The following is a 24,908-nucleotide window of genomic DNA, read 5'->3' on the forward strand; positions in this document are numbered from 1 at the left end:
CTCACTGCAAAGAGGTCTCTTGTCCCATTGAAAACAGGGTGATTGAAAATGCCATGATTGGAAAAGAAATTAAGAAAGATCACACTTATGTATCACCTTTAGCAGAGTATATTTAGAATAAGGTTGGGCATACTTCAGGCTCTTCAGATCTTTCGCCCGAACACATTCAAGATCAAGACAATAAATCTACAGGATGTGAAAAATCGAAAACCCGATTCCTATTGCAGCGATTGGAAATAATTCTCCTAATTGTTAAAATAATTCTTAACAATTTATTTACTGTGTGCTACAACAAATACTGAATCAATCACACTGCAACCTACACAAATAAACTGCGGAAGAAATACTAGCACACACACAAAATAACACAATTATTTTTGAACAATTGTCCTCGGAAAAACCCAACTTTGGGAAACCGGTGCAGCAGCTGAGGGTTTTATTATTATGCAACAGTGAAATATTTGGACTAGCACTGAGTCTCGACTTCTCCCAGCAAAATGAAAATCTCCTCTAGAGGGCTCTGCGCTGCCTCTCTGTGGCAATCACTGTCTCTCTGCAATGTACTCGCTGGAACTGAAAAATCTTCCTCTGGCCTCACTATCTTTGCCCCTCTCTCACTACTTTGATCTCACTGGATCACCGCTGACAACTGAGTGTTGCTACACTAGAAATCGATTTCCCAGCAAAATCGAATGCTCAATTGATTTGGTGTGTCTTCTCCAGCCCCATCGACTGCTTCTTATAATCCTTCATTGAGACTTCAACGACCACTATTAAATCTTAATCGATGGCTAGCATTAACTAGAAATTGATCCATGTACTTTTCTAGAACATTCTTACAATGGCTTAATTAATTCTGATTAATTAATCATATTTCCTAAGTTTAGACTTAGGAAATATTAAAAACTAGCTAATAAATCTAATTAAGTTGTCTCTAGGTGGAATTTTCAGAAATGATTTCTGGGTATTGAAGAATACATGTATTCTAGCCTCTCCACCAAATCTCGTGGTTAGAACACATCCGGTGCTACAAAAACTAACAGAAGAGTCTTGCTTTTGACATCACAGATCACCAGGAACACAAGTAAAAGGTAGAGGAAGAGAAGAAAGAGGTTTGATGCATATGATGGTCGAGAGCAGCTCGATATTCGGATAAGACAAAGTCCCACAATATGTAGGATCGGGCATGGCACATCAAAGAAGCAACCTTTAGACTTGCCAGAGAGTCGGCAGATGTTCAATATGCACTATGTTGAAAACATCTGATACCATGGGGAATCTTTTGGATAGCATCTCTAACCCTACTCTCTTTATTTTATGTTATTAGGTAGTTTTATTTCATGAATTTATATTATGTCTTCTATATTTCAGTCTGATAGAGTAGATTTTTCTATTACAGTGGTATTTTCTATATATGCATAATGATTTTGATGTTGAATGGATATCTATTTGATGGACTTTTGCTTTTTTGGATGTGGGATTCTAGGGTTCTCATGTTAGTTCATGGAAGCAACGCGCCCCCATATGGAGCCAAATGTTGCACTCAAATTGTCAAAGTTCCAAGGAAGTGGAAGTACCAAATGTTTTTAAACTGGATCGGATCACCTATCAGTAGTCCATGTGTCATTGTCACCCCATTCTACAAGTTATATGATGTAAATGATCCTAGTAACACCTTGAGTATATGTAACAACCTAGGTAAACCTATGATTTTGATGATGATTTTCATCCTAGGAGGTTTTTTAACTTCACTGATTATCTGTGTTTCTAAACGGTTATTCAAGAGTTTTCTCCCCTCCAACTTAAACCCCCAAAACTAACGTGAAATTTCTTGTCGAAATGTTATGTGAGTCCTAGGGTTTTTAGTCGAGTCTAATGTAAAAATGATTCGGAAATAATTTAAGCTAGTTGGCTTAATTATTTTATTACAAATCACTTGGTCTACTAGATCATATTGTGTCGCAGATGGGTTATGCATTTTGAAGGTCTAAGCCAAATGTGTATTCCCCCTTTGAGGGTTGTAAATGTAAAATCTTATGTATTAGAGGGTGGAAAAATAATTAAATCCCCTCATGTATAAATTAATTAATTTTTCTAGCAAAATAAAATTAAATCCTAAGCTAGAAAATTAATTAATATAGTCAAAATTAAGTTGTCTCAGGAAAAATAATTCTCCAAGTGAAAAAATTCGTGGGTCCTAAATGAATCAATTTTTAAAGGTACTCTACCAAGGGAATATTGTATATTTTAAGAAAATTTGGACTCTTGGATTTTCGTGGTTAAGTCAAAGCAATGAGGAAAAAGTCGAAGTCGGGATTAAATTGGCAAGCGTCCAGAAGTTGAAAAAGTCGTTAAAGTCGGGAGTTTTTTGAAAAAGTTGGCAAAATTAAAAAAAATACAAAAATATTCATTTTTAAAAAAATCCAGACTTTTTCAATAAAATCCCGATTTTTCAAAAAAAAAAAATCGTTAAAGAAACTACCTCATTCATGATTTTTTGGAAAAAGTCCTGATTTAATCTCGACTTTTTCGATTTAATCCCGACTTTTTCAAGTGGGAAAAAATCGGCAAGAAATCGGCCAGCCAAAAAAATCGCATTTTGGGGATTTAATCCCGATTTTTTCCAACTTTTTCCACACTGTTAAAGTCAAATTTTTGAGGAAATTAACTCAAAATAATTAATTTTGAGCTAATAAAAATGGAATTAAATGATAAGTTTGAAAATTCCTCAAAAATAAAAAATCAAGGGCCAAGATTAAAAGATCTTGAAGTATTTATCAACGACCAAGATTATTTTGACAAGGATCAAAGAAACTAACCATTATTTTTCCACTTGGAAGATAAATCTATAAATTAGAGAGTCATTTGAGTCTCTAGCATCTTGATCTCTGGCTAGAAAATTTCTGCTAAAGCAGCTTTGTAACTATTGTCCCGCTGGGAACTATTTTTTCAATCATAATAAAGACTTTGGGGTGCAATTCAAGGTGTTCTTGCTTATTGATTTGTGGTATGTGTTGACTACGGACATCTCTATGTTGTGCTGAATATTGGTAAGATTTGTTTTTCATTAGATGGAGATAAAACCATACTATTGATAGTTTGGGCTAATCTTAGGTGATTTGATTCCCCATGTGATCTAACAAATTATTTTTGAGATAAATTCATAGTGTTTGTAGATACTTTAGTCCTTGGCCTCCAAGTTCACAAACTTGGGCAAGAATCATTGTCGCTTGTATTCCAAATATTTATATGGTAGATTAAATTTTCACTAAGGCTATAGTATACATTGGGGTTTCAAAAGTATTTTTAGCCATTCTTCAAAGAAAAAAACTCTATAATTTTTTTTCTAAAAAATTTAAAATTTTCAAACCCTTGTATATTTGTAAATGTTGTGAATAATTTTGTAGATCTAACTTGTAAATTATTTTGTCTAACTTGGGTTTTGGGGCTTTTTAGTGTTTTGTATATATTTGGGGTTTTGAAATTTAAATTTTTTATATTGGGTATTTGGGTTTCTATTCTAAATTTGTTTCAGGATTGAGGAAGAAATTGGCATTGGAGACCTCAAAAACCCTAGACATCTAGGGTTTTCAAGCTATTTTTGTAGGTTGCTTATTTTCAAATCAGGTAAAAAACTCATTTTTTGAAGGCTCTAGCCCTTACCCAACGTAAAATGCTAGTGTTTGGAATCTATTTTGCAAGCATTAAGAAGGTCGTAAGCCCTATAAGGGCTAGATCTCATTGCAAACAAGAGTTTCTTCAAAAGATGAACATTTTATCTCTAACAAATTGTTTTTCAACAATTTTGGCTCAAATCTTGTGTTTTTAGGTGCTAAGTACATTGGAGAAAATTTGGCAAATTTGGGCAATTAATCTACAAGACCTTGGGCCTAGGGTTTGCTCTCTAAACCATAGTTTTCTCACTGTTTTGCTACTGCTGTAATTTTTGTTTCACAACTGTGATACATAAGCCCTAAAATCACATTCAGTTAGTCAAAATACTCTAAAATTGAAAAATTTAAAATTTCTAGAAATTTGGTCACTTGGGCATCAAAGATCTAGCTTAAATCTAAAATTTTACTTGCTGGAATTTTCTGTGTAAATCACTGAAGCAAATTTGTAATTTTTTGAGAAATTTACCTTAAAAGACTCAAAAACTAAATTTTTCAATTTTGGAAATTTTTTTCTAATTCTGGGTGTTGACCCCTACTGGTCAACTGCCCATGCAGTACACCTCCTTTCTGTTGGCAGAGAGGGGTAGCTCCTGAGCAGCATGTCCGTGCCATCCTGCCATCATCAGCAGCTTGATTTTTCCTGTTGTAAACCCAGTCTGCACGTTTGAATTGTAAATAATCTAAGCAGATCAGAGTCATGTATGTAAAGTTGCCTAGGTGGACCTAACTTTCTAATGACAATCTGCGTCCCGGGAGGTTTTTAGTCTCACCGATCCATGGATCGGCAGAGTTTTCCTTCAAACCCGACCCCAAAGCCGGGATGCATTTCGTCATTAGGACTTTAGGAGAATCCTAGCGTGTTACTCTGCTAGATTATAGTTGTGTCGCAGATCTGGGTGGTCTATGAGGGTCTATGTTAAAGTGGGTTCGTCCCCTTAAGATGTAAATTGTAAAAGTCATGATGTAATGTGTCTTGAGGGTTGAGAAATGTTTAAATCCCCTCATGAGTCCTAAGTCCTAGGTCCTAGGTCCTAGGGGATGTTTCCAACGGTTTGGTTCAAATGATCCATTTAGAAAATAAATAAAATATTAAAATAAAATTAAAAAAAAATAAAAAAATAAAAAAATAAAAAATAAAATAAAAAATAAAAAATAAAAAATAAAAAATAAAAAATAATAAAAAATTCATAAAACAAAGCAAAAACCCTAAATAATAAAATAATAATATTTTTTGTGGACACATGCAAAATATCTTTTTTAAATAAAATCGACGGATGAGATCAAGAGGTGTCTTGATCCTCATCAACGGTCGAGATCAGTTCTACATGGATCACCCAAAACTAGCCGTTGGGATCATTTCCCTCTTATAGGGTCTTAGGGGGTCATTTTACAGTTTTTATCCGAGCTGTGAGTCTGGACTGAAAAAAGCTCTCTTGTAATCTGATTTCTGGTTAATAAAAGAAGACTTTGGGGTCTAAATCGTGCTGGTGTTACTCTCTGGGATTGCTGTGAGATCTTTAATTTTCCGCATATTTCAGTTTTCAGCCATTAGTTATAGCTTGTTTTTAGAGTATTGTGAGCACAGGTATCTTGTTCACTTGCTAGGGTTTGAGTGTTGCTAGGGTTTCTGGGATAATGGCAGGTATCTCCATTATTTCCTGAGATCTAGCAGCATTCTCTCTCTCTTTGCTGATGGTTGCTTGAGATGTGCAGGACAACCTTTCTGAAGGGAATCGTGGGCGTTTGGGGAAGTTCTAGGCTGAACCAGCAGACTCCCACGGGCTTTTCTTTGCAGAGCCCAGCTGATTTTGGCCCTGGGTTAATCATTAAGAGTTTTATTTCCTGTTTTACATGAGAGATTTTCTTTCTGCTTACAGCAAAGTTCAAATTTCTGTTTCTATTGAAAACAATTACTGCAATTATTGTCAAATCTGGCTGTTAAGGGGCTAAATCTGTACAAATTATCAGCTGTCTAGGGTTTTATTTTTAATTTTTGATTTTTACAGGTTTCATTAGGGTTTTGTATTTTTGTGTTTCTGCAGGTACAGGGTTTCTCTTCAGGGGTTTATGAGCAGAAAATTTTATGATCACATCCCTGTCCGCCAAAAACAATCCACTATATATTGGCCAGAAATTTTTCAATAATACATCCGCCATCGAGAAGGGCGTGACAGCGTATGAAAACACGCATCGCCAGAATCAGCGTGAGGTAGAAGCACGTATTTTTGGCATGATTCACCTAAACTGCCAACAGTGCGTGTAATCTCCAATAGCCAGAAACATCACAAAAAAGAGAAGGGAAGCAAATTCGAATTTTATTGACGGGCCAGCAGAAAAAATCGATTCATAGTGGCCGCCGTCTGCTATCAACGCAGGATTGTCCAGCGATTCATGAAACTGATTTCTCCATCGAACGCTAAGCTGCTTGAGAAGCTTCAGGCGTGAAACTATCCAGCGTTTCGAGTTTCCCTTTGCAGTCGATCCACAGTCATCCGCCATCGTGTTTACGCTTGCACATGGGTTACGATATCGTTTTTCTGCATTACCTTTCAGCGTTTTGGTTATACGTTTCTTTGACTGCTTAATGCTAGCTGATATGCGATTTACAGCTCAAGATTTCCGTCATTTTCGTTTCCGGGCCGGGTATTCCCTTGAAGCATCTACATGCCGGTTTCCTGCGTTTCAATCTTCCTCAGCGGTCAAGCGTTCCTCATTTAAGCAGACGGAAAAGGTAATCGAAACATCTTTCGTGGTCATATAATTCGTTTTCAATTTTCCGTATGTTACGTAGTCTTAGATTTAGGGCTTTTTTTTGTTGTTTTGTTTATAATTTCGTTTTATATCCTTTAGATTGGTTTAATTGTATTATAAATAAAAATGAAAAAGGATTCGTAGGTTTTAGATTAGGTTTTAAATTTAGTTTTATATTTTTATTGAAGTTCTTTTTTTTTAGGATTTATAAATTTTAAAATAGACTTTTTTTTGTTTTGTTATAAAAAAACATAAAAAATAAAAATATTTTTAGATATCATTTTTGGGATTCAACTGCGTTAAGTAAGTCATTCAAACGTATGACCATTTCCATGAGAGGTAGTCGTAACTGACTAATTTCTCATGATTTTTGAATAGTTCACTTAGCACTCATTGCATCGGGTGATGCTCACAGGGGTGAAGAAGTGGGATTGAAACTAGTGAAATGTGGAGAACGAATCACATAGCATCAATCATCACTTCCGGGGCTTGCACCCGGTAACCAGGACTTCCCAGGAGGTCACCCATCCCAGAACTCCTCTGGCTCAAGCGCGCTTAACTGTGGAGTTTTTCCCCACAATCAAGCCCACTTAGCTTGCTACCCCATTTGCAAAACCTTAGCAAGTATTGTGCCTCATGAACCATTCAAGTAGAGATCCCTTGACTCTTTTTGAATTTAAGTATGGGGGATTTACGCAGTGCATTATTTTAGATATCATTTTTGGGATTCAACTGCGTTAAGTAAGTCATTCAAACGTATGACCATTTCCATGAGAGGTAGTCGTAACTGACTAATTTCTCATGATTTTTGAATAGTTCACTTAGCACTCATTGCATCGGGTGATGCTCACAGGGGTGAAGAAGTGGGATTGAAACTAGTGAAATGTGGAGAACGAATCACATAGCATCAATCATCACTTCCGGGGCTTGCACCCGGTAACCAGGACTTCCCAGGAGGTCACCCATCCCAGAACTCCTCTGGCTCAAGCGCGCTTAACTGTGGAGTTTTTCCCCACAATCAAGCCCACTTAGCTTGCTACCCCATTTGCAAAACCTTAGCAAGTATTGTGCCTCATGAACCATTCAAGTAGAGATCCCTTGACTCTTTTTGAATTTAAGTATGGGGGATTTACGCAGTGCATTATATTAGATATCATTTTTGGGATTCAACTGCGTTAAGTAAGTCATTCAAACGTATGACCATTTCCATGAGAGGTAGTCGTAACTGACTAATTTCTCATGATTTTTGAATAGTTCACTTAGCACTCATTGCATCGGGTGATGCTCACAGGGGTGAAGAAGTGGGATTGAAACTAGTGAAATGTGGAGAACGAATCACATAGCATCAATCATCACTTCCGGGGCTTGCACCCGGTAACCAGGACTTCCCAGGAGGTCACCCATCCCAGAACTCCTCTGGCTCAAGCGCACTTAACTGTGGAGTTTTTCCCACAATCAAGCCCACTTAGCCCACTGCGTAAATCCCCCCTACTTAAAAAAAAAAAAAAAATTTATTAGATTTTTTTTAATTTTAAATTTAATTTTTTGTTTAGTTTAGTTTTAAAATTAGATTAGTTTTAGAATTTTAAATTTTTTTAGATTTATTTCCATAACATTGAAAAATAAAAATTGAAAAAAGATTTAAAAAAAAAAAAAAATTGCGGAAATTTTATTTTGCCGAGTTTCAGTGGTTTTCGTGTTATTATCTTTCATACTGAGATCTAAAATTTTCAAGTCGAGATGCGAAATATGATATCTGGCTAATGTTTTATGACTCCTGGTGATTTTAAGCATTTATTTTTCTCGAAAATTTCAGTTGCCGGATATCGTTTTGGTCATGTGATTTAGCTGATAATAGATGGTTGCTGTTCATGGTCCATGTTTCTATATCATTTAAAAAGTAATCATTTAAACATTAAATCCGCAAGGCACTGGTCTGCAATTTATCAAATCCATCGAGTGTTTTTATATCGTATCTCGTGTCTCCCAACCAACTGGTCGACAGTTGGTCTCATCATATCACAGGGACTACCCCCCTTAGCCGCGGGAGACAGGCTTAAACGGAGGGATCGGGGATCAGAGTGACAGCCCCCGGTCTGAGCGTTGTCGTGTCAACCCGCGCGACAACACTGGGCATTTTGGGCACTTGTTGTAGCATCAATAACTTACTGATTTGCTGATTTACTTCTTGTTGCAATAAGTTATATCAGATCTGATTTATTTTTGAACACTGCATCTTAAAGACTTAAAGTGGTTTGAAACTCATATTTTACTTTGGCAAATTGTTGGGCATCACATTGATCAAATTTAGTCATCATCAGCTTATTATCTCTTGGATCTAAGATGTTTTCCTTACTGCTTTTATAACTTTCTTACCACTTTCATAATGATCATTTGCCACATCTTAAGAGGTCTGAAAATCATAAATTTACATTGACTAATCATCGATAAATTTTCTATTTCATATGCTTGGAAAATTTAATGATTTAAAGAGATTTTCCTACTGCTGAGATAGTACTAATAAGTGCTGAAATTATGAAGTATTACAGTTGATCTAACATTGGCTTGTCTTGAGTTGAATTTGAGAATTTGTTAACTTGGCACTTAGTCACTCAAGCCCTAAATCTTCTAATCTTGTCTAAAGTTGTTTAATGTATTGTGGTTATAGCATTGATTGAATCCAATTGAAAATCTATTGATAGTTAGCATTGAATAATAAGATCACAAAAAATCTTGTTGAGAATCTTCTTTGGTAATTGCAGTTGACATCTTGTAACCATTGGTTAATTGATAATTGGATAAATTGCTCTAAGTTCTTATCACAAATTGGTTAAGCATCTTGTGGATTAATCTATAGTTGAAAGCTTGCACTTGTATCCTTAAGCATTTATCTTGTTTAAGATTGTCATATCATTATTGTTAAGTACTCTTGCTATAAGATAATTTACATTAAGTACTTAAAGAGCCCAAACAAATCTTAACTCAAGATAATTTCACTCATCATCATTGCACAAGCATTCTAGGAACTAGTTGCATTAAAACTTACCTCCAAGCATAAGCTTGGTTGATAGAAACATAGGGCCACCCTTCTCACCTAGCTTGAGGAGCTTAGCAACTCTTTGGTGGTTAACATGGTGACCTTGCAGTCATCAGAGCCACAGCCTTTGTAGTGTTGGAGGCATCGGGTGATAGGAGCTTAACAAAAGGTATCGTTAATATGGCTTTTGCTTGCTTCCTGTTGGCCTCCTTCCCACAACCTACCTTGGAGCCTAGCTTCAAAACAGTTAAGGGAAGGTTACATCTAGACTAGGCATATAATTAAAATTAACCAAGATCCTTGCATCACACCTAGATCCTAGGATTTGCATAAGCATATAGGTTAGCTAATCATACAAGCAGTGGTTGTCCATTTGATTACTTGGTCATAATTTATAATAAGCAAGAACTCTTGACTCCATAAGGCATTGGTCTCAAACTCTAAATCTAATCAAATCATTAATCTTGCTAAATTTTTACCAAGTGGTTAGGCCACTCAACTGTGTCTCCCAGGCAAGTTGGTTCCCAACTTGTTTTCCTTCATCTCATTTCCATAGGGACTACCCCCCATAGCCTGTTGTTGGGAGACAACTAGAATGGAGAGGTCAAAGATCAGAGTGATAGCCCCTGACCTGAGCATTGTCATGGTTCCTGTACAACTCGAGCGACAACAGGTCCCACGCTCAAGTGTGGGCCATAAGGAAGCAATGTGCACCACTATAGAGGGAGAGCAACTTTGGAAGGAAAGTGGGGGCTACCAAGGATGGTGCATGGGGCTAGGCTTATTTAAAGGAAAAGAGGTGGCACTCCACATCATTCTTTTTTACTATTTCACTTAATAATTCATCTCCTCTTTTAGTTGTTTAGCACAAGGGTTGGAGTGTTGTTTAGCACAAGGGTTTCAAGCAAAATCCAAGCTGGATTTGGAGGACTTCGAGTGTCTCCCTAGCTAGAAATTAGAGAAGTCTATCACAGGGCTTTATCTGAGCTTCACTTTCGGCCACTGGAGGAGTAGTGCGCATTTTTGGGTGTGGGAGAGAAGCCGACTTGGCCAATGCACAGATTGTGGAAGAGTTTGTGGGAAAATCTATAGGGGTTGTTCTTTTTCTAGAAGAGCATATTTTTGGTGATAATTTGCAGAGGTGTTTTGGGGCCATTGTGAAAATTCTATCACTGCAGCAACTGATTTATTTTCCCCACTTATTCCACAATAAGTTATTTATGAAATTACTTCAATAAACATAAAAATAAATATTGCTGCAGATATCACGCTGTAATACAGAAACAAACATATGCACAAGCATTAACAAATTGACAGATATTTTGGACAACAGTCCCCGGAAAAGCCCAATGTGGGGAAACCGGTGCAGCAAGGGAGGATTTTATTATTCAGCAATTCTTTTGTACAACAGGGTGCCAAACTAGCTTACCCATAGAGAGAAATAATTCTCCAGCACTTCTCCCATTCCCAACGTCAGCCCGACTGACCTCTGCGTGGCTCTCAAAGCCTCTGCGTCAACCCTTGCTTGACTGCGTCAGCCCTGGGCCTCTCTGCGTCACTCACGTAGGCCCAACAAGTGACTGCGCAGTCTTCTGTTGCCTCTGTGTCTACATGAAAAGCCCTGCATTTGCGTCTCCTGCCTCAGCGCTAATCTCCAATGGTTGATCCTGCCTATCTGCTCCGTACTTGCTGCCTCCTGACTTCTCACCAGATCACTGGTTCAATTTCTCAGCTAACCCCGCTCCATAAATTGAACTGACTGGTCTCCCTCAGTGTGTCCTCCAAGTGACTCTTAAGCCTCCTCTTATACTTTTCTCGTTGACAAATCAACGATCGAGATTAAGTCCCTAATCAATGGCTAAGATTAGATCTGGCTTGATCCATGACTTTTGGACTATTCTAACATAGTTTTATATTTTTTTTTCTCAATCTGTCTACTCCTATTATTTATACAAAAAATATTACAGCAAGGCCATGGCCTTGAAAGTCCTGCCCTGAATTTGGCATGTTACAAAAAGATCATGATTTCAGTACAGTGTGAACCTTCAGCAGTATTTTGACTACACCTTCGACACGACACAGTGCTGAACAAAAACTAAGACGAAACTTGCACAGCTAGACAACGGTAGACATAAACGACACATTGACAGACAGAGACCTGAAACATGCAATAACTTCGAGAGTCAAAACAGAGTCGAGCTCCTACTTCAGAAACTGCAAGGGCGAAAACCCAGCTGGATCAGTCATCCTCAGAGGTGTAAGGCTCCTCGACGACCCTGCACCCGAATTGAAGAGAGTCCTCCGAGTCAGAATGAGGAACCGCCGAGCCTGTAGGTTCACCACGAGCTGGCGCACTTGGACCTGCAGGGACAGCCGGATTCATCAGCGAAGCACCTCCCATGACCTGGCGCTGATTGTCCACCGGATTCGCCATCCTCTGTTCTGCGAGTGCTCCAGGATGGGCTGCTCCCGAGCCCCTATTATCTTCACATTTTTCTATGGTGACTGAGACTATGAAGGTGGAGTTGGCGAGAGAACACGGGATGCGATAACGCACAGTGGGATGAGCAGCATGCTCACAATCAACCCTCCCAATTCTCCCACGACCCCTGCCTCTTCCGCTTCTGGTGGCCGGGGGACTGCTCCGCCCAGGTTCCAACGTGTCTGAGGATCGCTGAGAGGCCGCGCGGCCACAGGAGCCTCCACGTCTGCTCCCCATCCTGGGCCGTTCGCGCGGCATTGCAATGTTCAGTGAATTGTCGAGAGAGTGAATACACAGAGAAGAGTACCCTGAGCGAGGCGAAAACAGAACATCAATTGAACCATAAGACCCCGGAACCAGAAAGGGAATGACGGGCCTAAGTTCGCTTGCAGAGAAGCTCAGAGAGACACACAACGCTGCAATCCATGAAGCCGCAGAGGAATGCAACAAAGCCGCGGGAGCGATTAGCTTATGGAGCGCCATAGCACAGTTAACCAGGCAACGGATGGAGGAAGTAAATGCCTCCTGTTGTCGCGCGGATTGGCACGACAACGCTCAGACTGGGGGCTATCACTCTGATCCCCGATCCCTCCGTTTAAGCCTGTCTCCCGCGGCTAAGGGGGGTAGACCCTGTGAGATGATGAGACCAACTGTCGACCAGTTGGTCGGGAGACACGAGACACAAATAAGATAAGCACTAAAATGATTTGATTATTTGAGGAGACCAGTGCCTTAAGAGGTTATTATTGCAATGATTACTTGTTAAATGGTATAGAAACATAAACCGTGAACAGTAATCATTTGTCATCAGCTAAATCACATGACCAAAATGATATCCGGCAACTGAAAATTTTTGAAAAGATGAAATCCTTAAACCACCACGAGAACCATGAATTATTAACCAGATATCATATTTCGTGTTTCGACTTGAAAATTTCAGATCTCAGCATGAAAGATATATCGCGAAAGCAACTGAAACTGGCAAAATAATTTTCCACAAAATTTTAATATTTTTTCAAAATTTTTAAAATCTTTTTTCAATTTTTTATTTTTCAATATTATAAAATGATAATTAAAAATCTAAAAAAAAAAAAAAAAAAATTTAAAATTTAAAATCTATTCTAAAACTAAAATCTAAGAAATTTAACTATACAAAAATATAACCCTAAGTCTAAAAACTGAATAAAATCTTTTTATTGTTATTTCTTTTTTTATAAATAAAAAATCTAATCTAATTAAGATCTAAATAAAATCTAAAATATAAAACATAAATTTAAAATCTATACACGAATTAAAAACTAACCAAGCCTAAGATCTAAATTTAAATAACCTAACAAAAAATGAACCAAAACTTAACAAAAGACTTAATTCTAAAATTAAACTACGCTTACTTACGCTATGCATCATATAATGTGATAAAACCTACGTATTTATCTGAACAACCAAACGTAAAAATGAAAGTCGATATATATACTTTGACCCTAACTGCTAACTGCGCGGAAACCAGAAGTCCACAAGATCGAGCCGCTAAAACAAATACGCAGCGTTTTAGTTTTGCCTTACGATTCATATACCCTGGCTATACATATTTCTATCAAATTTGAAATGCAGAACTCACGGGCTGAAGGAAAAACGACGGGCTGAAGGAAAAAACGACGGGCTGAGAAATGATAAACGCTGACATTCAAGCTAAAGACGTGAGCTGGTGAAAGCGTACCTGGCTATTGGAGATTACAGGCACTGCAACCACTGATGAATTGACGAATGCCAAAGTCCCAAAGTCGTATCCTGTTTGTAAATCGATGGGCTTTATGCTGAGCGTTTTGAACACGATTTGGAACGGGCTCCTCACCTTCCGCTTGATGCGAATCACCTTACCAGAATCACGTGGCCCAAAAGACAATCGAGGACACGCAGGGAGAAACCATGGGATTACAGCTCGACGAAGATGGTTACATAAATCAGCTTGATACTTTGCCTGTTGTCGGTTTAGGTGAATACGTCATGCCAAAAATGCGTGCTTTCACCTCACGCTGATTCTGGCGGCTGTATCGTTTAGAAACTTCTGCTTTCTGTGTGTGGGCATACACGGATTTAATAACCAGAGCCTGAAACCGGCTAGCAAGCAATGTTCTACTGCGTTTTGAATGTAAATAGAGCCGAAATTTGATCCTTGTTTACTGAATGATGAAAATGCCAGTACAACAGTTGAAAGATGGCCACGATTGTAAGCACAGGATTGCTGTAATCTGGACAGCCGCGAACTCCTGAAAATCTGATCTTGATGAAAACCCTGTAGACGAAAACAAAACCCTAATGAAAGCTGCGTAAAACAAAAATATGAAACCCTAGATCAGCCTAATAATTTACAGATTGTGGCCCCTGAAATGCCGGATTTAGCAATAACAACAGTAATATTTTCGAAATATCAGAAAAACTTGAATTCTGCTGTGAACAGCAAGAAAATCTCTCATGCAAAATACGAAATAAACTTTAAATGATTGACCCAGGGCAAAATCAGCTGGGCTCTGCAAAGAAAAGCCTGTGGGAGTCGGCTGGTTCAGCCTAGAACTTCCCCAAACGCCCACAATTTCCTTCAGAAAGGTTTTCCTGCACATCTCAAGCAACCATCAGCAAAGAGAGAGAGAATGCTGCTAGATCTCAGGAAATAATGGAGATACCTGCCATTATTCCAGAAACCCTACAACATTCAAACCCTAGCAAGTGAGCAAGATACCTGTACTCACAATACTCTGAAAACAAGCTATTATTAACTGCTGAAAACAAATATGCAGAAAAATAAACATCTCACAGCAATTCCAGAGAGTAACACCGGCCAGATTTGGACCCCAAAGTCTTCTGGTTAACTTCTTTATTAACCAGAAAATCAGATTACAAGAGAGCTTTTTCAGTACAGACTCACAGATCACATGATCTCAAATGACTCCTAGCACCCTATATAAAGGAAATGATCCCAACGGCTAGTTCGAGTGATCCATGTAGAAATGATCTCGACCGTTGATGAGGATCAAGACATCTCTTGATCTCATCCGTCGATTTATTCACTTAAAATATTATTATTTTATTAGTTAGGGTTTTTTGCTTTATTTTTTAATTTTTATTATTTTATTATTTTTATTGATTTTTTAATTTTTTAATTCATTTTAAAATGGATCATCGAACTAAGCCTTCGGAAACATCACCTAGGACCTAGGACTTAGGACTCAGGAGGGGATTTAAAACATTTTCAACCCTCAAGACACATTACATCATGACTTTTATAATTTACATCTCAAGGGGACAAGCCCACTTAATACAGACCCTCATAAATCACCCAGCTCTGCGACACAACGATAATCTAGCAGATCAACACACTAGGATTCTCCTAAAGTTCTAATGACAAAATCAATCCCGGCTTTGGGGTCAGGTTTGAAGGAAAACTCTGCCGATCCGTGGATCGGTGAGACGAAAAACCTTCCGGGACGTAGATTATCATCAGAAAGTTAGGTCCACCTAGGCAAATTATATACATGACTCATGTCTGCTAAGATTATTTACAATTAATACATGCAGACTGGGTTTACAATCAAAAAAATCAAGCTGCTGATGATGGCAGGATGGCACGGACATGCTGATCAGGTGCTGCTTCTTTCTATCAAGAAAAACGAGGTGCACTGCATGGGTAGTTGACCAGTAGAGGTCAACACCTCCATTAATAAGCTTGTGCGAGACCAGCTCGCCTGACCTGCCTCATAACTCGTGGCGTGTTGGGGCTGACACCTGCCCACGTGAAATGCCATCCGCATACCCTCCAAGCTGTCAAACACCCGCATCCGGGAAACACAGTTTTATATTAATACACATTAACATTTTATTTTCTCTAAGTTTAGACTTAGGGACTCCATTAAAAATATTAATTATTTTAATATCTCCCAAACTGTTTAGAATTTTCCCAAACCCTATCTGGGTATTGGAGATCTCATGTGCCTTAGCCTCTTCACCAATTTTCGTGGCTAGAGCACATCCGATGCTACACCAAATCAACACTTCCTCTTAGCGAGGACTGTGCTTTAGTAATACTCTTCACTGAGTATCACCCTGATCATCCAGCGTCGGTCCCTGTGCTGATGCTAAGCCTCCTTGCCCGACATCCTCTGCATTACTGCATCCTGTACTGCTGCCCATGGCTCTGCTACTTCCACTGCTGCATCTGTACGACAACTCGCTCTGCATTCGTGGTGTTGCAAGTCCTTTCTCCCAACATTGCATCTGCACTGCAACTCCCTCTGCATCTTTGCAGATATCACTCCCATTTCTACTACTGAAACAAGTTCTTTACCATCCCCATATTTTCCCTAAAGTAGTCAAATTTTGTCCTTCCAAAGGCCTTGGTGGGGGTCCGCCACCTGTTCTCTTGTAGGAGTGTAGCTCAACTGTACAGCTCCTCGTTGGACATAGTCCCTGACAACGTGACACTGGATATCAATATGCTTCGACATATCATGAAACACTAGATTCTCAGAGAGCTTGATGCAACTTTGATTATCATACATGATCTTGGTCACTTCCATATTCCTTCTGAATAGGTTCACAAGCAGTTTTTTAAGCCATATGGCCTCACACGAAGCTGTGCTTTCCGCCATATATTTTGCCTCAGATGAGCTCAGAGCCACGGACTTTTGTTTCCCACTGCACTGAAAGGTCATTCCTAATCCAATGTTGAAACAATACCCAGAGGTACTTTTCCGATCCACTGAACTTCTTGCCCAATCTGCTTCAGTAAATCCACTCAATCTGATATCCTTACTCCTGGTGTACAAGAGTCCATAATTCACTGTTCCCTGCAGATACCTGAGAACATGTTTTGCTGCTGCCCAGTGTGCCCTCTTTGGTTCCACCATGAACTGGCTGAGGGTGTTGACAGAGTAGTAAATGTCTGGTCTGGTATTGACCAAATACATCAAGGACCCTATGAGCTGCCTGTATAGGGTGGGATCAACATCCTTGTCTTCTGATGCATCAATCTTCTTCCAGTTGGTGATCATTGGTGTAGCCATAGGTCTACAATGCTCCATCCCGAATCTTTTCAGGATTTTTGTTGCATACCTCCTTTGCCCAAGGAAGATTTCTCCCTTCTGCTGTCGAACTTCCAACCCTAGGAAGCAGTGCATTCGTCCCAAATCTTTCATATCAAATTTTGTGGTTAAAGTCTTCTTGCAATCCCCAATGAGTCTGGATGATCTTGTCAGAAAAAGATCATCCACATACAATACTAAGATTAGCGGCTTGTTCTCTACAACTAGATAGTAGAGATTCGGATCCACGCCACTCTTGACAAACCCCATTTTTTGCAAGTAGCCATCTATTCGACCATACCATGCTCTCGGTGCCTATTTCAGCTCATACAAGGCTTTCTTCAATCTGCATACATGAGACTTCTTCTCATGAGTTTCAAAGCCCTCTGGTTGTTCAATGTATACCTCCTCTTCTATTACCTTGTTTAGAAATGTCGTTTTGACATCCATTTGATGGATCTCCCATCCCATCTGGGTTGCAAGAGATATCACGGTCCTAATAGATGTATACCTGGCTACCAGGGTGAAGGTCTCCTCATAGTCAATCCCTTCCTTTTGAGCATACCCCTTAGCCACAAACTTGGCCTTATATTTCTCAACACTGCCATCTGCAGCGTATTTGATCTTGTAGATCCATCTTGAACCTACCATTGATCTGTCTTGAGGTCTTGGCACGACCTCCCAGACATAATTTACCATTCTGGAGTTGTATTCCTCTACCATCGCATCTAGCCAAACCTGATGTTGAGCTGCCTCCTTGAAACTAGCAGGCTCTCCATCCTGAGCTACTAATGCCTGATATCTATCTGGCTGTTTTCGCTCCCTCTTATTGTTTCTTGGCACACCGATGAAGTCCTCTGCATCTCACAGAATCTAACGAAGTTCCTTGCTAGTTCTTCCTCTGCTAGTAGGTGCTTCTGTTCGCTCTTCCTCCTCATCCTGAGAATCTTCCTGTCCTGAGGAAGAATTCTTTACTTCTGTTGGTTGAAGAGGCTTCACCAATGGCTCCTCTTTTGATTGCTCCTCGGAAGGCATCTCACGAGATCTTCTGAAAGCCCTGTACTCCATGAACTTTACATCTCGTTGTAGTACTACCTTCCTACTCTTTGGAAGATAGATTCTGTATGCCTTAGCGTTCTCGCTATATCCTACCAGATATCCCTTTTCCGCAATTTGATCCAGCTTCTTCCTCTTTTCTTCGGGTATGAGGCAATATGCTATACTCCAAAATATCCTGAAATTAATAACTTCAGGCGTCTTCCCTGTGAAGACTTTTTCTGGATTAATCTTGCCCACTGCTCGATGAGGAGTCTTGTTCTGAACATAAACTGTTGTGTTGCATGCTTCTACCCACAGGAATTTTGGCATATCCTGGTCATACATCATGGCCCTAGTTGCTTCTACAATAGAACTGTTCTTTCTTTCTGCTACCCCTTTCTACTCTGGATTATATGGAGTTGTCCACTCTCTTTTGATGCCCTCCTTAGCGCAAAACTCAGTGAAGTCCTTATCAAAATATTCTCCACCATTATCTGACTGCAAAACTTTTCTTTTCTTCCCATTTAGATTCTCCACTAGAGCCTTGAACTCCTTGAATCGACAGAAAACCTCATCCTTGGTTTTCAGAAATAAATCCAAGTTTTCCTTGAGTGGTCATCAATGAAGGTAAGGAAATACTCGTCACCTCTGAGAGCTTTGACGGACATAGGTCCACAAATATCAGAGTGTATTAATCCTAGTATGCTCTTGGCCCTGTGTTTGCTCCTAGGAAATGCTGCTTTGGCATACTTTCCTAGAACACATCCCCTACATACATCATCTCGTTCCGTACTTAGATCTGGAACTCCTGTTACAGTGCTCCTACGAATTCTCAGAGCTCCATGGTGCAAGTGACCCATTCTTCTGTGCCATAGTTTGTTCAAGTCCTTGTTTCCATGACTGCCTATTAGTGCCATTGGTGATTCTAGTTGCAATCTATACAACTGATTACTTTTGATCCCTATCTGTACTTTGTTTTTCTAGCTCGGGTGTTTGACGTATACCTTCTCCTTGATGAAGTAGACGTCATAGCCCTTGCCTTGTAGTTGCGACACGAAAAGTAAGTTCATCCCCAATCTTGGTACATGCAGTTCATTTGTAGTACGGAACCGTTTTCCCGATTTTGTTTGAAAAACTATGGTACCCTTCCCTACTGGAGTACACTTTGCCTTGTTCCCCATGGTGATCTGAAAGTTCATCTTCTCTTCTCGATATTGTGAGAAACACTCCTTGATTCCCGTCATATGCCACGAAGCTCCATTGTCTATATACCATACCTCTGATGGTGCAGCACTAGTCATACACGCCATTTCTTCTTCCAGCCTGGAAACCAACATAGAGAAATCGAAATCTTTCTCTTGTGCAATCTTCTGAAAATCTGTGTGAGTCCCCTGATGCGGATGCCTCTGCATCTTGGTCTCGACACATAACTGATTTTCCCTTTCTGTCTCTGATTACTTGCTCTGATACCATGTGAAAGTTCTATCACTGCAGCAACTGATTTATTTTTCATATTTATTCCACAATAAGTTATTTATGAAATTAGTTCAATAAACATTAAAATAAATACTGCTGCAGATATCACACCGTAATACAAAAACAAACATATGCACAAGCATTAACACATTGACATAGATATTTTGGACAACAGTCCCCGGAAAAACCCAATGTGGGAAAATCAGTGCAGCAAGGAAGGATTTTATTATTCAATGATTCTTCTGTACAACAGGGTGCCAAACTGGCTTACCCACAGAGAGAAATAATTCTCCAACACTTCTCCAATCCCAACGTCAGCCCAGTTGACCTCTGTGTGGCTCTCAAAGCCTCTGCGTCAACCCTTGCTTGACTACGTCAGCCCTGGGCCTCTTTGTGTCACTCACGCAAGCCCAACAAGTGACTGCGCAGTCTTTTGTTGCCTCTGCGTCTGCCTGAAAAGCCTTGTGTTTGCGTCTCCTGCCTCAGTGCTAATCTGTAGTGGTTGATCCTGCCTCTCTGCTCCGTACTTGCTGCCTCCTGACTTCTCACCAGACCACTGGTTCAATTTCTCAGCTAACCTTGCTCCATAAATTGAATTGACTGGTCTCCCTCAGTGTGTCCTCTAAGTGATCCTTAAGCCTCCTCTTATACTTTTCTTGTTGACAAATCAATGACCAAAATTAAGTCTCTAATCAATGGTTAAGATTAGATCTGGCTTGATCCATGACTTTTGGACCATTCTAAAAGAATTTTATATTAATACACATTAATATTTTATTTTCCCTAAGTTTAGATTTAGGGACTCCATTAAAAATATTAATTATTTTAATATCTCCAAAGCTGTTTAAAATCTGCCCAAACCCTTTTTAGGTATTGGAGATTTCATGTGCCTTAGCCTCTTCACCAAATTTCGTGGCTAGAGCACATCCGATGATACCCCAAATCAAAAGCCATTTTTAGGGCCAAATTAAGTGTTTTTTGGCAGTGCATTGGCCTCACTAGAGGAAGCCTGCACAGGTATAGCAGCTACGCAGATTGGGAGTGCGAGACCTGAAGAATTGGAGCTTTCTAGAGGCAAATTTTAGATCAATTGGGAATTCTTCAGTTGCTGAGTTGAGGGTTACTTCTTGCAGAGGATTTTGGCAGTGGTGCGCACCAGTTAGCTAATGTGGCCATTCACACTTGTTGGAGGGCTTCTTCACTACTTGGGACCAGAGCAAACCATTTTCAGGTTTTTGTGGGTTTTGGGAGAGGAATTCATGGGTGAAGTTTTAGGCTAATTCGGGTAGCATTCAGGTCTTAAATCATCATTCCAGTAGTCAGCCAGCAACGGTTGATTTACTGGACCACCAATATCACCATTACGAGTTCTCTACTACTTGGGTTAGTAGCATATTTCTGGGTTTTGCTTAGCTTGCTTGGCAAGCCCAGGTTCCATTGTTTTATCTCATTTTATGCAGTGTTCCATGGGGACACGTCCCCCAAGGTTGGGTGTGTGCACCCCTTGCACCCCACGCACTGGGGACGAGGGGACGTCTGGGGAAACTTTTCCCCACGTTCCCCTTTTGGGGAGACGCGAGGAGACGCAGGGGGGACGTTTCCCTAATGTGGGGGACGCGACTCCCCAAAAGGGGGATGCCCCCTCAAAATGGGCTATGCGTTCCCCTTAAATTTGCTTGTAAACAATGATTTATGACAGGGAAAACCTAGTAGTTGACCATATTTCCCTACGAATGCTATGCAATTCATGGTAATGTTCTCCTTTATCTTTCATTTTCCTCCTTTTACTTAAATTTTTAACATTACCATGAAATGACTTAGGATGTTTGAGAGTGGTTCTGACCTCATTAGATTTCATATGGAGAAAGTAGAATTTTAAATCTCACTCAAAATCCAGCAGACTTAACAATTTTTTCAGGAATTCAGGATTCGATGGATTGCAATGTTTCCATTGCATTTTGTCATGTACAAGGGTATGGAATTAGAATTCAATCAAGAGCACCAAGCCCTCTATGCATTTTAGAGTGACTTTTAGACTCATCACTCGACTGTTTTTGAGTTTTAGCTATATCAATTTACTATTCCAGACTTTAGATTTCAATATCTATTATAGTCTATTTTTCTTAGTACTAATTAGATTCTAGAATGATGAATTTAAATTTAAAATCAATTTAGAATCTAGAATGATGAATTTAATTTTTAAATCAATGTAGATTCTAGAATGGTGAATAATGAATAATGAATATGGAGCAGAATATTTCATTATTGAATCTCGTGGTCTATGGATGAATCATGTATGTATTAGTAAGGATGATGAGTATAGATCAATCTATTTCATTATTTAATTCAAATATGTATGTATTATTGTATTTATGTTTTCATTATAGAATATGAATTTGATATATATATATATGAAAAAGGAAAAAAATTATATACCCTGACGTCCCCCCGTCCCCCCTAAATTTTCCTAAAATTTGAGAGTACTCCCACACGTCCCCTTTGTGCATCTCCCCGCACCTGCGTCTCCCCATCCTAGAGTCTTGGTGGAACATTGATTTTATGTACTCAGATCCATGTTTTAATATAATGGCTCAGATTGTTATGCTGGTTTCATTTGTGCATTAAATTTGTGGCCATTGTTACTTCATTTGTTGCTGTTCCAAGTTCATTATTTTTGGTATCTACTGTTGATTTTCCATTAGTAATATCAGAGTCAAATCATTTCTCTTCCACAGTGTTGGGAAGGTCTGATTCAAGTTAAATTCTCATAGCAACAGTGGACTATTTTGCCTGCTTTCAGTTACATTTCTCAACCTTGTTCTTGTCTTCTCTAATTATGATTTAGTTAGCTACATTTCATACTGCAATCTTAATTGCATATTAGTTGCATTTCATTGAACTCTTAAAGCCAGATTACGGCAGGTGGACCATAACCAAAGGGCATGCCATGTTAATGGGGAAAGGTTTAATTGAGCCTTTTGTTGGGTAAGCCTGTGAAGTTGATAAGGGTCATTTGTCCATGTCAACATTGAATTAATCCCCAACTGACAAATTTGAATAAAAAGTTGCAATTTTTTAAAAATTCAGAAAAAAAACAACAACAACAACGCCACAGTTCATTAGAAAAAATCATCTGCAGTGTAAAATTCTCTTATACATTGCCCAAAAATAAATTGTATGTTTATATTTTAAATTAATTGAAAAAGAAAATTAAATAATTTGCATTTGTTAGTGCTTTGTTACTTTTTCCCTGAATCTTCAAAAAAATTTCACGGGTTTTTCCTGAGTCCATTTTCTTGATCCCCACCCAGTTATTCCTGTCTGCTTTTTGCAACATTGGCGTAGGCATATCTTGAGTCCTGATAAACTATGGTTCACTTTTCATACAATCTGTCTTTTTGGTTAAATTTTGATAAATCCTTGTCCTCTGACATAATTATGCTATGTACTTGAATTGTGACAGGGTTGGTCAAGATATACTTGTCCTTGTCATCATCAGCATGCTTGCATACTTCTTTTTTCTTCAACTTCTTCTGGTAAGAGAAGATTAACTCTTCATTGGTTAAGGATTGGGTTTCCAGGTGAAATTTTCAAAATTTCCACCCTCCTGCTTACTTTCCTCTTCTGAGTTTTTCCAACAATATCTTCTTTTGATAACCAAGTTTAATTTTTGAAGCAGGTTAATAGTATGGGTTCAGAAGCTCTTGCAGTAGCTTTGCCATCTGCATGTGTATTGGGCCTCCTTGCCTCAATGACTGCATCAGCTATGGGTATGTCAGTAAAGCAATCCATTATTTATGGTGACGGTTCAAATTGTTAAACATTAACAACAAAACAATCTGACAAAGCACTAAATTAACACTCTTAGAAATAAGAAACCAGTTCTGCTAAGTAATTGACGCGAATAGAAGGTAACAGGATAACTAAGTTTTCAATTCTAATCTATTTTATTGATTTATGCAGTGAGCAAAAGCCATATCTGGACATATTCTGCATTCCAGTTTGTATTTGTAATTATCTTCATGCTTCTGTTTTACTTAGCGGTATGTAATATTTTTGATAAAACTATCTGATTGTGATAATTGTAGAACTTTGTTTTTAATCTTGATTTAGACAAATGTACATCTAATATGCATGTGATTCAATCTCTTTGCAAGCATGCCTACTTATTGGTTTGTCAATTTTCCTCGAGTGGCAGCTCCATATGGGTGCTGTTTTAGCAGTTTCACTTTCCTATTTGACTGGACTTGGTGCTGCAATGATTGGGAAATCACTTCTGCAATACATGCGATGGAGAGCAAGTGTGAGAAACAGATCAGAGAATTCACAAGATCCTACCACTGTACACCAACTGCAAAATTAGTTTACAGAATGTGTAGAATGATTGTCAATTGCCAATTTTAAGCAATCGTACATGAACAAGTTAACAACCAAGAAGGTGATTCAAAAGCTTTGCCTCTGCCCAGATACTCTTTTGTCACCCAAATGCGAGTTGTCTTAAGTAGCTTACTTGTAATAAAAGATAATAAATGTGCAGAAACTACATCCGCTTCAGAAGCTCCAGTCATAATAAAGTGTATATATTATCTAATACAATCACACACAACACAGAACACAGTGCTGTTAACTATGTTCTATGCCCTCTAAGAGTCCTACATCCCTGGTTTTACAGTGTTTTTGTTTCTTGGGGAATGAATATGGAAATCATAGATGCTATAATAATAGGCTTATACCTACTAAAAATGGGGAACTTGAGAATCATTAGCCATTAGTTTAAAGCAAATGGCATCTATATAAAGTGATCATCAGTTCCCTTAGTTTTTACCCTAGTTGGCAACGCATATTTGGAAATCAATCAAATTTCTTTTCAGATCCTTTTCATGCTGTTATTGTTTAGTGACGATTAAGAAAGTAGCCGTGCTACTTATCTGATAGGTTCTACATTAATGTTATTATATCAAAATCCTTTTTGAGTTTATAACTTTATACTGTTTTCTTTTTACAATAACAAAGGCAACTTATCAATTTGATATGTTTTGGAGCACTTTCAGATATGCAATAAACTATAATTTGAACCTTTGTTCCAACAACGACCAGAGTTGTGATAAATCAGGAATTGATCAAATCAGCAAGAAATTAACGAATTACAGCAAATATGTTCTCTTCAATTAGGTTGGATTTATTGAGTAAACTTCTTGGCGTTATGGATATTGATTGGCATTGAGATAAGATTGCAATGAACACAGATAATGGCACATGCACTGAATGCAAGACTATAACCAAATATTGTCAATCATCACTTATGTTATGCATAATAAAACATGGGCGTACGCTAACAGCATGGAGTATGCAGATGACCTGGACAGAGATAACGG

At 38.7% G+C, this 24,908-nt stretch overlaps 1 protein-coding gene across 3 annotated transcripts in view; it reads left to right on the forward strand.

Annotated features, from left to right (window-relative positions):
- LOC149239530 (uncharacterized) overlaps positions 1–24,345 on the forward strand; it is a 285,621-nt gene extending 261,276 nt beyond the window's left edge. The window contains exons 6-9 of one of the 3 annotated variants that reach the window (XM_089373448.1): positions 22,997–23,069; positions 23,213–23,303; positions 23,497–23,576; positions 23,732–24,345. In XM_089373448.1, coding sequence (XP_089229574.1) covers positions 22,997–23,069; positions 23,213–23,303; positions 23,497–23,576; positions 23,732–23,896 — 409 coding nt within the window. In that variant the 3' untranslated portion in view covers positions 23,897–24,345. The remainder of the gene's footprint in view (positions 1–22,996; positions 23,070–23,212; positions 23,304–23,496; positions 23,577–23,731) is intronic. The other 2 variants (XM_089373449.1, XM_089373450.1) reach the window with 2 other exon arrangements.
- Positions 24,346–24,908: the final 563 nt, after the last annotated feature.

The sequence above is a fragment of the Pinus tabuliformis genome, chromosome 8 (genome assembly GCF_031772625.1).
Source record: "Pinus tabuliformis cultivar Carrire ecotype Pingquan chromosome 8, CPIR1, whole genome shotgun sequence".
Classification (NCBI taxonomy): domain Eukaryota; kingdom Viridiplantae; phylum Streptophyta; class Pinopsida; order Pinales; family Pinaceae; genus Pinus; species Pinus tabuliformis.